Raw genomic sequence first — 10,875 nt, forward strand, 5'->3', positions numbered from 1 at the left:
GTCTTTGCAGTTTTCATGGTTTCAAATAACGCTGAGATCCCGTTGTTAGGTTTGACCATTTCCAAATAGGAGCTCTCAATAAATCACTGAAAAGCAGTACAATAGGAAATCAAAGGATAGGCAGTATTCAAAAGACTGAACTTCAAAAGTGAAAATCTTTCAAAACGTCTCCTATATTTTGTTAAATAAATTTTTTGGTTCTTCATTTTTAAAATATTAGCTTTATGTCCCTTACAAATTCAAGTTAACAAAATTTTGTTCGAATCTAAGTTTTTTACCAAAAACATTAGCTTGAAATCACCATGTGGTTCACATGCAATCATTTTTTATGTATAAAAAAGTCAAATTTCATTTTTTTAGGATAAAAATGAATATGAATTAAATCAGATCCCACTTTTCAGGAAAAAAATAAATATGATTTAGGTCAGATCTTACTCTTTTGGATCAAGCCATTTGTTCGACTACAAATGAGATTTAACCTTTCTGTTCCGAAAAAATGATCATATTTGGGTTACATGATAAATTCAGTGTAAAAAGTAGTCGAAAACCTAGGTTGAACTTAATTTTACAGATTTGATTTTTTAAGAAACGTAAATTTATTATTTTAAAAGTGAAAGACAAAAAAAAAATTCATTTAGTGAAATGTGAAGAGCTTTTCAAATGATTTTCCCACTTCAAAATTACTCAAAGCTTTGCAGCTGAAATTTACTTTTTCTTTTTTGGTAAGTTAAATCTAGAGGAGGCAATTTTCGATACGACCTGAAAATATAATATGAATCTAACATGAAATTAATGGGTTTGGGTTGAAATTAATGGGTTTGAGTTAGAATTGGGTCGAACCCGATGAACCTGAAAAAAAAAAGGTCGAATTCAAGTCACCAACGGGTTGACTTGATCACCGTTTATGAATTAAAAATAATTTAATAAATATAAAAATATTTTATCTAACTAAACTAAGTTATTCTTTTTTTCTCAAAGGCATTAACGACTTAATCCTAAATGAATTCGTTTAACTTGTGTGAAGTTGGAATTATTATGTTTGGACAAATGATATATTATATTATTTTCTATTTTTATAGCGATCACAAACTGGCTACAGTCTTATATATCTTTACATCTTTAATTATGACAATCTGCTTGCGATGAATACTGATTTCACAATCATTATCTTAGGGTACCATTCTATGAAATAATTTCCAGTTTATTTCTATTTGTAACTGAAGATAGTTCCCATGGAACTCGTCAGTAATAATCCGTCATCAACTGTAAGAAACCAAGAACACCTACAAATTAATTGCAAGTGCAAAGACTCAAATTCAATCTTAAATTTTCTTCAACCCTTTCAATATCTAGCCACACCTAAAAAAAAAATGAAGGAATCCGTTCAGTGGCAAAGACGACGGAGGACCAATTAAGGCGCGCAGCAGCAGTTTTAGTTTTATTTCTTTCTTGAATCACACATAGATAGATAGGTTCAGCCCCAACAAGAATTGGGCAATTAGTTGGGTAGAAGAAAGTAAGGGCAAGAAACCTTGGAAAAAGAAAATCAGGGAGGCAAAAGAAAAAATTGAGAGAGTCCGTTCTGTACCACCATTTTTTTTCTCTTTCTCTCTCTAGAGGAAGAGATAGAGAGTGAGAAAGTGAAAGAATGTAGGCAGCAGGCCATCGTTTTGTTCGTCAATCTTAAATATTTTGCGTACAAGCAATATAAGTACTTTGTTCAATTTTTTGATAATTCATACAACTTCTTAGGAGTGTCAAATTTTAATAAGAATCGAAATTATATTATATTTGTTTAGATTCATATAATTTATATTAATTATATGGCCAGAAGATGCAACAGTTGAATGTAAAGGTCTATATTCTAGAATGAATCAATTATTACAATTGAACTATTTTAATATCAATTATCAATTATTTCGAATACAAAAAATGTCAAAATTCCATGTAAACAAACAAATAACACAATAGAACCAACAAGACAAAAGTAATAAAGCATGTTGTGTCCCGTAAACTAATTTAGGGTAATTAAATCAAATTTGTATCGACTGTAATGTATTTTGGTATTTTAATATTGATTATTTCAAACACTTAAAAATGAATGAACATTCTATTTTGCCTTATATACTAGACAGTAAAATGATAAATTTTTCTCCCTACCATCATGGTGAAAAGGTATTCCAAGTGGAAAGATTTTTTTTTATTCTGGACATTTTCACATACCAAACTAGGGGTTAATGTAAAATGGGAGAAATATTGAACAAAATGGCCAAAGATTAGGCGCGATCCTCCGTTTCTTTTGCTTCCCAAATTAGTAGTACGACTTTCCAAGTTGGATTGTGCAAGATACTATACAAATTAAGAAGATTTTCCTATTAGAATATTTATGTGGCCTACATGACCACGTATAATATTATTAAGATAACTCCCGTTAATTAGAAGGATGAATAACCATATGAATAAATATGAATAACCAATTACAGAGCTCTAATGAGAATAGATGATTGGAGGAAGTAGGGAGTCCCATATTCATTGTATGTGAACATATTATATGATATTTATTGTGGTACTTTATCTGATAATTACAGTAATTTTAAACTGTATCTTATCATTATGGTTAACAAATAAAGTACGATAAGAAAATTAGAGTTTATCATTATCCCATGATGGGAGGGATTGTGACTCTATAAATGTTCTAGGGCTCTTGGTCCTTCTCACCACTCTGACATACGTTATTTTTACCCATCACTAAAATAACAAAAAAGGGAGTTAGGTGAGGGAAGGCTGGATAGCATAAAGCGATAGTTTACATGATGAGAACATGAAGATTCGGATTCCCTTCAAATTCAAGGAAAATTCATTTGATGGTTGATGGTGCAATCGGGCTCGAGAATCATTGAAGATCCAACCCCGTGTCATGCTTATTTCTTGTTATCATTTATTTAATTGAGTTTTCAGCAATGTTAGTTGTTAATTAGAGTTAATTTGAGAGTTAAGTAAGTTGTTTGAATTAGGGAATAAAGGCTAAGGTCATGTTGACCATAGTTAAGCCAATTTGAGTTAGCTAGTTTCCTATTCTAGTTGAATTAGAGTTTTAGGAAAGTAGTTAAATTGCTTCCAAATTTATTTAGGAAGTTGTGTCAAGTTTAGAAGTCAAGTCAAATAAGGAAACTTGTATTGTTTTCAATTTAGATTAGGGTTTTGAGTCTTGTAAGGTTATAAATAGCCAACTTAATTTAACTATTCAAAAAATATGATGTTGAAGATGAATTAATAAAAAGAGAGTTGTCTCCTTTTATGGAGTTCCTTGATGGAACTTGAGTTTCTTCTTGAACTGTATCAAGTATTAGCTTGGATACTTGTGGTGTTCAAGACAAGATGATCACATCATCTTGTTTTTTTCAAGTCAATAACTAATCCACTAGGTTTCTAGAGACGAGTTCTCTTTAAATCTAGCAAGGTAGTTATTGTTCCATAACCTAATCAAGATAGATCCTTCCGCTGCCTGATCAATTTGGTTCTTCAAGACAGGTTCTTGTTGGGTCGAGTTCGTATCATTACAACCTTGGAGATTGAAAGGCTTGGTGATACAGAGCTGTAGAATTCTTCTCCAAAATGTCTTCAATGTCACAAGGTATGCCAATTTAGAATTTATCTCTTAATTATAGTTTACAAATCATGCTAAAGATCCTGCTCTTTATGTCTAATATTTCCAAGATATAATTCTGTTGTAGCGAGCCGCAACTTGAGACCATGCAACATATTTTTTCCATGGGGGACATTCCCACGGCAATCTGGGGTTTCTTTGGATCGCCATTTGGAGTCTCTTCTCTCGGCAGATCGATCCGTGATCGGTGTATGTCCTGGTGGTTTGCACAGTCGCATCATTGGATCTTGCGATGGGTATTGCACGTTGGGCCAGCAATTATTTTATGGCATTTGTGGAAGGCGCGATGTGGGTTTGTTTACGATGGACAGGTCCTTTCAGCGGAGATCATCTCGAATAGAATATTGGGTGACTTTAGGGACTTACTTGGATCTCAGTTTCCATTCCTTCGATGTCAGGTGCGGGGGTGTAGCTGGCAGGCGGTGATCCGACGCCTTGGTGAAGTCCGTCTCCCTGTCCAGGTGCGGTATGTGCGGTATGTGCGGTGGGTCCACCCAACGGCAGCGGTGGTGAAGCTCAATTTTGATGGGTCTGTCATCACCCATTCACAGGCGGGAGGAGGGGGAGTACCGAGGGATTCTAAGGGTCGGGTGATTTTTGCATATTCGGAGCTGTATAGAAATGTGACGTCATTGCAAGCTGAGGCTAGGGCACTGTGTGTAACGGCCCCACCTCCCCCTAAGGCGAACCAGAGGGTTCGGCGGGCCGCCTGCCCAGCTCTCGCCAGGACTCAGTCGTTCACTACAATCCTCAATGGAATTTCAAGATATATATATCAAATATACATCAAAGGTTCCCAAACTTTACATATCAAAAGCGAAGCGTCCACGCTTCCACTGCGCCACTCTGATCCATGATCCCAATTATGATACAGGAGGAAGTCCAAAACTAGCCTATTACACATCCAAGCAATTCTAAACGTTCAATACAATCCCAATATGAACGATTACACAAAAGGAAATCCAAATTCAGTCCATACATGAGATAATCCATGATAAACACTACAAGCCACTCCTTCGCCTTGAGCCCTGTGGAGGGGAATAAAACATTTTGGGGTGAGCTAGAAGCTCAGCGAGTAACCAAGAAATTCAGTTATCAAATCAGTTTCACAATCGTTCATTTCAATAATGTCATGCTTCAACAATCAATGCACTTTCACTTCTCTCATGAGCCAGTGAAATCATGGTACTTAGACGTCCAACGCTCCAAACAATCATTTAACATTGAACATTAACATTGAACATTGAGCCCATTGGTGCCCTACAGGAACATTAAACGGTGGAGGAGACGTCGGAGTCTAGCACACGAATTCCAAGTACTCATTTGAGCCAAAACATGTCAAGAACTTATATGCCGGCACACAGGATATGCAATCAAAGAAACGATGCAAGAAACATTTTAAAGTAACGTTGCAAGTAGTTTAAGGTCACTCACCTCCACGGCTCACAATCCTCGTCCAATATAGCCAATTCCATCATTCAAGTCCAAGCCTTTCACATGAAACTTAAGGTAACCAACGCTATTAAAAATCGGACAGCATTTCCCCATAAATTCATCCTTTCCATCCTACAATCAAACCCAATCACAAAGCAATTAACCACAATTGCTCAAAACCAGAAAACAGTTTTGACGTCCTTTTGCGGTAATGGCACCAAAGGTATTACGAGTATCGGATGGAGGTCCAAGACCCACCGTTTCGAAGCTAAGAACCAGGGCTACAACAATGTAGAAGGTCACTCAGTCCAAATCCTAGCACAACTAGGTCAAAAATGCAGAATACCAAACCAGAATCGTAATTGCAGGTTCCCAAATCACACAATGCTGTAATTCGTCCAACTCAGTTTACACAGGTCCAAATGCATTGATTCCAAAGGCATATGATAGCTAAGGCATCAAGCTACATTTCATCAGAAGACACCAACATCCAAATCCAAAGCAATTCCAGTCAAAACAGACGATTACAATCACAGTTCGCACATTCTGATCACCCAGAACAGCAACAGTAAAAACGGCATAACTCACTCTACACTACTCCAAATGCCCTGAAATTTTGCAGGCACTTCAAACTCATCAATACCTACAAGTTTCATGTTTTGAGCAAAGTCCAATTCGGCCTCTAACCCTATGATCTAAAACCGGACAGAATTAGGGGTGATAAAACCCTAACTTTCCACAATTCAATCCAAACCCAAAATTAGTTGCAATTTCCTATCATATGCACCTACTAGATCCATAGCCCCTTATTACCAACCATCAAAAACAACCACACCATCAAGATCACATAAAACCAGAAAATTCCTCAAAAAAATAAAAACTTAACCAAATCACTTCAAACCAAGAAATAAACCACAATTTCTAACACAATAGCCACCATTAGGCATAAATTCAACATCATTAGGTGTAAGAGGATAGTCAATCACTACTTACCAAGTAAACAAGAGAGAGGAAGATGTTGGACACCTTAAGTTCTCCAAAAGCTTCACCAAAACACTCACTAATACCAAGTGGAAGGATTTTATGGAGTAAAAACTAATTTAGGTAAGTAGTTTGGATGATTTGAGCTAGGAATTTGCCAAGATGTTGAAGAGTTTTGTCTTTCTTCTTGCTAGAGAGGGCCGGCCATCAAGGGGTGAAAAATGGTAATTTTTTTGTGAATTTTGAAGATATTTAATCCATAAGTCAAAAGGTCAAAACCATGAATAGTAGTCTTAAGTCCTAACCAATATCATGGTGACATGTGGCACTACAATAAATGCATTCCTATCCTTTCTTTTCTCTCTCTCATCAATCATTTCACACACTCTACTTATCTCTTAACACCCGATAAATTTTACACAGTATCCGGAATTTAACCTAATTGGCCGAATTTTCCGAACTTTTCGCACTAGTGGGTCCCACGTCCAAAATACGCTTTTAATTTCTCAAAAACTAACCGATACTAGAAAAATCATTTTAAAACTATTTTTGCTCATAAACTTTATCTGGGATTTTTTCTAATCAAGAAAATGTAGAAAATGCGGGTTTTGTTTTAAACAAAATAAACCCTAGAAAATTAGAAAATTTCCGGGTTCTCAAACTCATTTTTTTTCGGGGCCTCACACTGTGCACGGGGCTTGAATTGTGTAACCTATTCCGCCATGGCCCAGTCGTGGTGGAGGGCGACTCAAAGATCCTGATCGACGTTCTACAGGGGTATGGGGGCGTTCCGGTTTCGCTATTGCCAATCCTCCGTCATCTTCGGCAACTCTCGCCAGCTATATCGTCCTTTCAACATATCCATCGAGAAGGTAATGCTGTGGCGGATTCGTTGGCATCGCTGGGTAGCCGCTCCAGCAACTTTTGTCTCTTGCTCTCCTTCACGTCCTTGCCAAGGTCGGTGAGGGGCCTATGTCAGGTCGATAGACTGGGGATTGGGAGTTTTCGATTTTCTAAGAGGTCCTTGGGGCCTAGCTAGAGCTGTAAACGAACCGAATCGAACCGAGTATCTCATGTTTGAGCTCTGTTCGTTAAGCAGTTCGAACAACGTTCGTGTTCGTTCGTTAATTTTCGAACTTCAAACATGTGTTCGTGTTCGGCTCGTTAAGCAAAATTCGTGTTCGAATTCGAGTTCGTGTTCGACTCATTTAACATAAATGAGCCGTTCGCGAACATACTCGAAATGCTCGAATCCAAATTATTTTAAGCCTTAAATATGTCATGCAAATTATTAACTATTCTCAAAAACAATTAAAGCACTAAGTGACTAAATTCTATTATTCATTAACTATATAACTAACATTAACATAAAAATAACAAATAAAACAAAGTAATTTGCCCTCCAAACATAAAAGTCCAGCCATAAAATTAACCCTAAAATTTATCAAATGATAATTATGTCCATGTTCGCGAACGTTCGTTAAAACTCGCGAACATGCTCGTGTTCGCGAACGTTCGTTTAGCATGTTCGCGAACGTTCGTTAAAACTCGCGAACATGCTCGTGTTCGCTCGATTATTAATCGAACAAAAACATTCGTTCGAACTCGGTTCATTTAAGGTTTCGAACGAGTCGAAACGAACCGAGCTACCGAACAGCTCGGTTCGTTTAACAGCTCTAGGCCTAGCTGTAGGTCGAGTGGTGCAGCCTGAACACGCATTCATGTATTCCTTTTTGCTTCATTAATAAAATAAGGTTTTTTTTTTTAAAAAAAAAAGTCTAATATTTCCAAGATACTGTATATTTGTACGAATCACCAGTTCCAAGATGTAGAGCTGTCCAACGCAAGAACTTGACTAAAAACCAAAGACTTTGCTCAAAACTAAAAATTTTCACAAAGAGAAAGCAATATCCATAATGCTGGATGATCGTAAACGATATATCAAATTTACTGGAAGAACTAAATTAAGAAGAGGACCAATTGCTATAATATTACCTACCTTAGAGCAAACTTTAGATTTTCATTTATTACCAGTACCTTTTTACAAGATTTGAACAGGCCTCGAGCTAAGAATTTAAGCAAAACTGAATTGTACATCGATCTTAAGTTTTGAACGTCATTGCTTTCCTTATATGTGTATATATATATAAAAAATAAATCTTATATACATTGACGGTATATACGCCATCACAGTTGAATATACGACATATATACAATATTTGAGTTTCAAATTCAAATTCGGATTATGTGTCATGCATCTAATGATGAAAGTGTATACACTGTCAATGTATAGAAGATTAATCCATATAAAAGAAAACAATTATTCATCTTTTTCCTGGATTAATATCTGCAAGTGATGGAAGTTTAGTTACTAAGTACGTTATTGCATATGAAACAAACTTTGCATAGAAGCTAACAGAACAGTAATATTCTCAACAGTAAAGGTGTACTGAAATGTAAAATGCTCTTGAATAAATATATTGATTTTGGAGAATAAATATCTGATGATATTATTGTTTTTTTATTTGATCTCGCATGGCCCAAGGTTCCTCATACTAAGTAAAACCAGGAACTTGCATTGGAATGCGGATTGGATCAAGGGCTGTTATCTTGAAATTCTTTGTCTAGCGAGTGAGAGATTTTGATCTAGTACCTTTTGCATGTTTTTTTTTTTTCAATACCCTTTTTTTTCTGAAGAGTAAGGGGAAATTAAAACTAATGATACTGTTCGTGATAGTTTTTACTCAAGAACAAACACGAATTAAAAAAAATCAAACGCGACTGCCCTTAGTTTGGGGATTGAAAACCCATGTTTTATTTATTTATTCAATTTATCTCTTGCAAAAGCAACCCGGATTACATTTCATCTCTCACAGGATAATGAGAGGAACTTATTTATTAACATTATCTCTGGCTCAAACCACCGGGATTATATTATACTTATTTCATCTCTCATAAGATAATGAGAGGAACTTACTCATCCACAAAAGACTTTATCATGGACTTTCTTGGGTACTTAATCGTGGACCTGCGATCAAAAGTCAGAGTTTCAGGGTTAACATAAGGCCTGATTGCCTGACTATAATTCTCGTCATAGTATACGTTCCAAAGCATGACGCCTCCATAGTTGGGATAGTCCTGGATTTGGGGAAGAACTTCACGAATAAGAATCCGATGTGGAATGTAACCGCCAGAAGGAGCGGCTTCAGGGGATGCAGGTAATCCCAGGAATAGTTTGTTAACTCCTGGATGTGAAGCCCAATGAGAGCTCCAACTGTTGATGAGGTTGTTGGCATTGCCCATACTATACTGACAAGGCGGATTGTTGTAAAATTGCACCCACACATAATCAAAGAGGCCAGTTCTGATGGCAGCGTCAAGATAATAGTCAGGATAGAAACATTGTGGTGCTGCAGATAAGTGCACCCTTCTCTCTGTTGTTCTATATTCTGAGAGCGCCTTGGCGAGATCATCCAAGAAATCCCTACTTCCACCTTGGATATGAAAGTCTATACCGTCTAAGACAGCATCGCCTAATGGACGATTTTGTGATTCACCGCCAAGGAAATTATTATAGAGATAGGACGCGACTTCCTTAGCATCATCGCGTGAAGAAAGGTTTGGAGCTCCACCGAGAGAAAGAAGCACTTGGATGCCTCGTTTCTGGCAAGCTTTTATCTCAGAACTAAGCGAGGAGCAAGCGCTTCGCTCACAATGCCCAGCTAAGTTCAATTCTGGTGTCTGGCCATTGCCATAATTTATCAGAAAGGCAAGATTCACGTAGTCATAGGTACCTCTCCGGCATGCGTCTTCCAGGCTTCCTTCGTCAGTGTTTTGGCCCCAGTAGGTGGCAATTCCAGCAGCATCGGAAGACCTGATCACTGAAGATATCATCAACAGCGATGTTATTGCTATGACTAGTGCTCTAAAACAGGGAGCCATTTTTTCTCCTCTCGGTTGTTTTTGCAGGCTTGCTTTCGTGTGTATTTTTTGGTTTGGTGTGTATTTGGTTGCCCACAGATCGACCCCTTTTATAGATGAGTTCAGCTACCTGTGTGGCGAATTGAAGACGTGCCAAATACTACCCATCCTTTTACAGATATGTGTAATATGTGCTTTATCAATAATAGTTGATTGTTTACCCAAAGAAAAGTATTATTCGTTGCTCAAGTATCCCGTCGATACATTATTGACAGCATCAGTAAATTTCTTCACTCATCATTTCAACTATAACACAAATATCTTTTTATTTTCGGTTCATGGAGAACTTACAAGTGCCATAATCTTATAAATGGGTATTGAAAATATTTAAATAAAAACTAATAGTATAAAACTCAGTTTTGACTGTTCGAGTGAGCTGATTCAACTGTTGATCGAGTAGCTTTCTGAACTAAGTCAAGTCTCAAACTAAAGATGGATCAAAAAATCGGTCTAGATAGTAAAAACCAACTAGATCGTTTGGCCGGACCAACGAACCGTTGACATGTTTTTACTAAACCGTTTTGAGTCTTGCTTTTCTTTAAAATAAAAAAAAAAAATGCGGCCCAGCATTAGCATATAATTATCGGAAACGATTAACGCACTATACTTTTTGACATTTTACTATTTAGCCCTCATACTTACTTTTAGATTTCAATGTTACCTCATATTTAAGTTTCTATCATTTCACCTTTAAAAAATTATAATTTAGCTCTAAATTGTTTACAAAATCCAAAATTTATTACTATTCGTGTTCCTATCCACTTAACAATTGTTAGAATTAAACAATGTTACATCCCATTTGTAGTTAAATA

The 10,875-nt window shown here is 36.6% G+C and overlaps 1 protein-coding gene across 1 annotated transcript; it reads right to left on the reverse strand.

Annotated features, from left to right (window-relative positions):
• Nucleotides 1–8,869: 8,869 nt before the first annotated feature.
• On the reverse strand, nucleotides 8,870–10,087 carry LOC113722718 (acidic endochitinase-like). The gene has a single exon (XM_027245968.2). The coding sequence runs from the start codon at nucleotides 10,022–10,024 to the stop codon at nucleotides 9,056–9,058; it is 969 nt and encodes a 322-aa protein (XP_027101769.1). The 5' UTR covers nucleotides 10,025–10,087; the 3' UTR covers nucleotides 8,870–9,055.
• Between the last annotated feature and the right edge of the window lie 788 nt (nucleotides 10,088–10,875).

The sequence above is a fragment of the Coffea arabica genome, chromosome 5e (genome assembly GCF_036785885.1).
Source record: "Coffea arabica cultivar ET-39 chromosome 5e, Coffea Arabica ET-39 HiFi, whole genome shotgun sequence".
Classification (NCBI taxonomy): domain Eukaryota; kingdom Viridiplantae; phylum Streptophyta; class Magnoliopsida; order Gentianales; family Rubiaceae; genus Coffea; species Coffea arabica.

Bases quoted from the DNA above. Each gene is read 5' to 3' on its own strand.
- LOC113722718 (XM_027245968.2), bottom strand. From the start codon at position 10,024: ATGGCTCCCTGTTTTAGAGCACTAGTCATAGCAATAACATCGCTGTTG.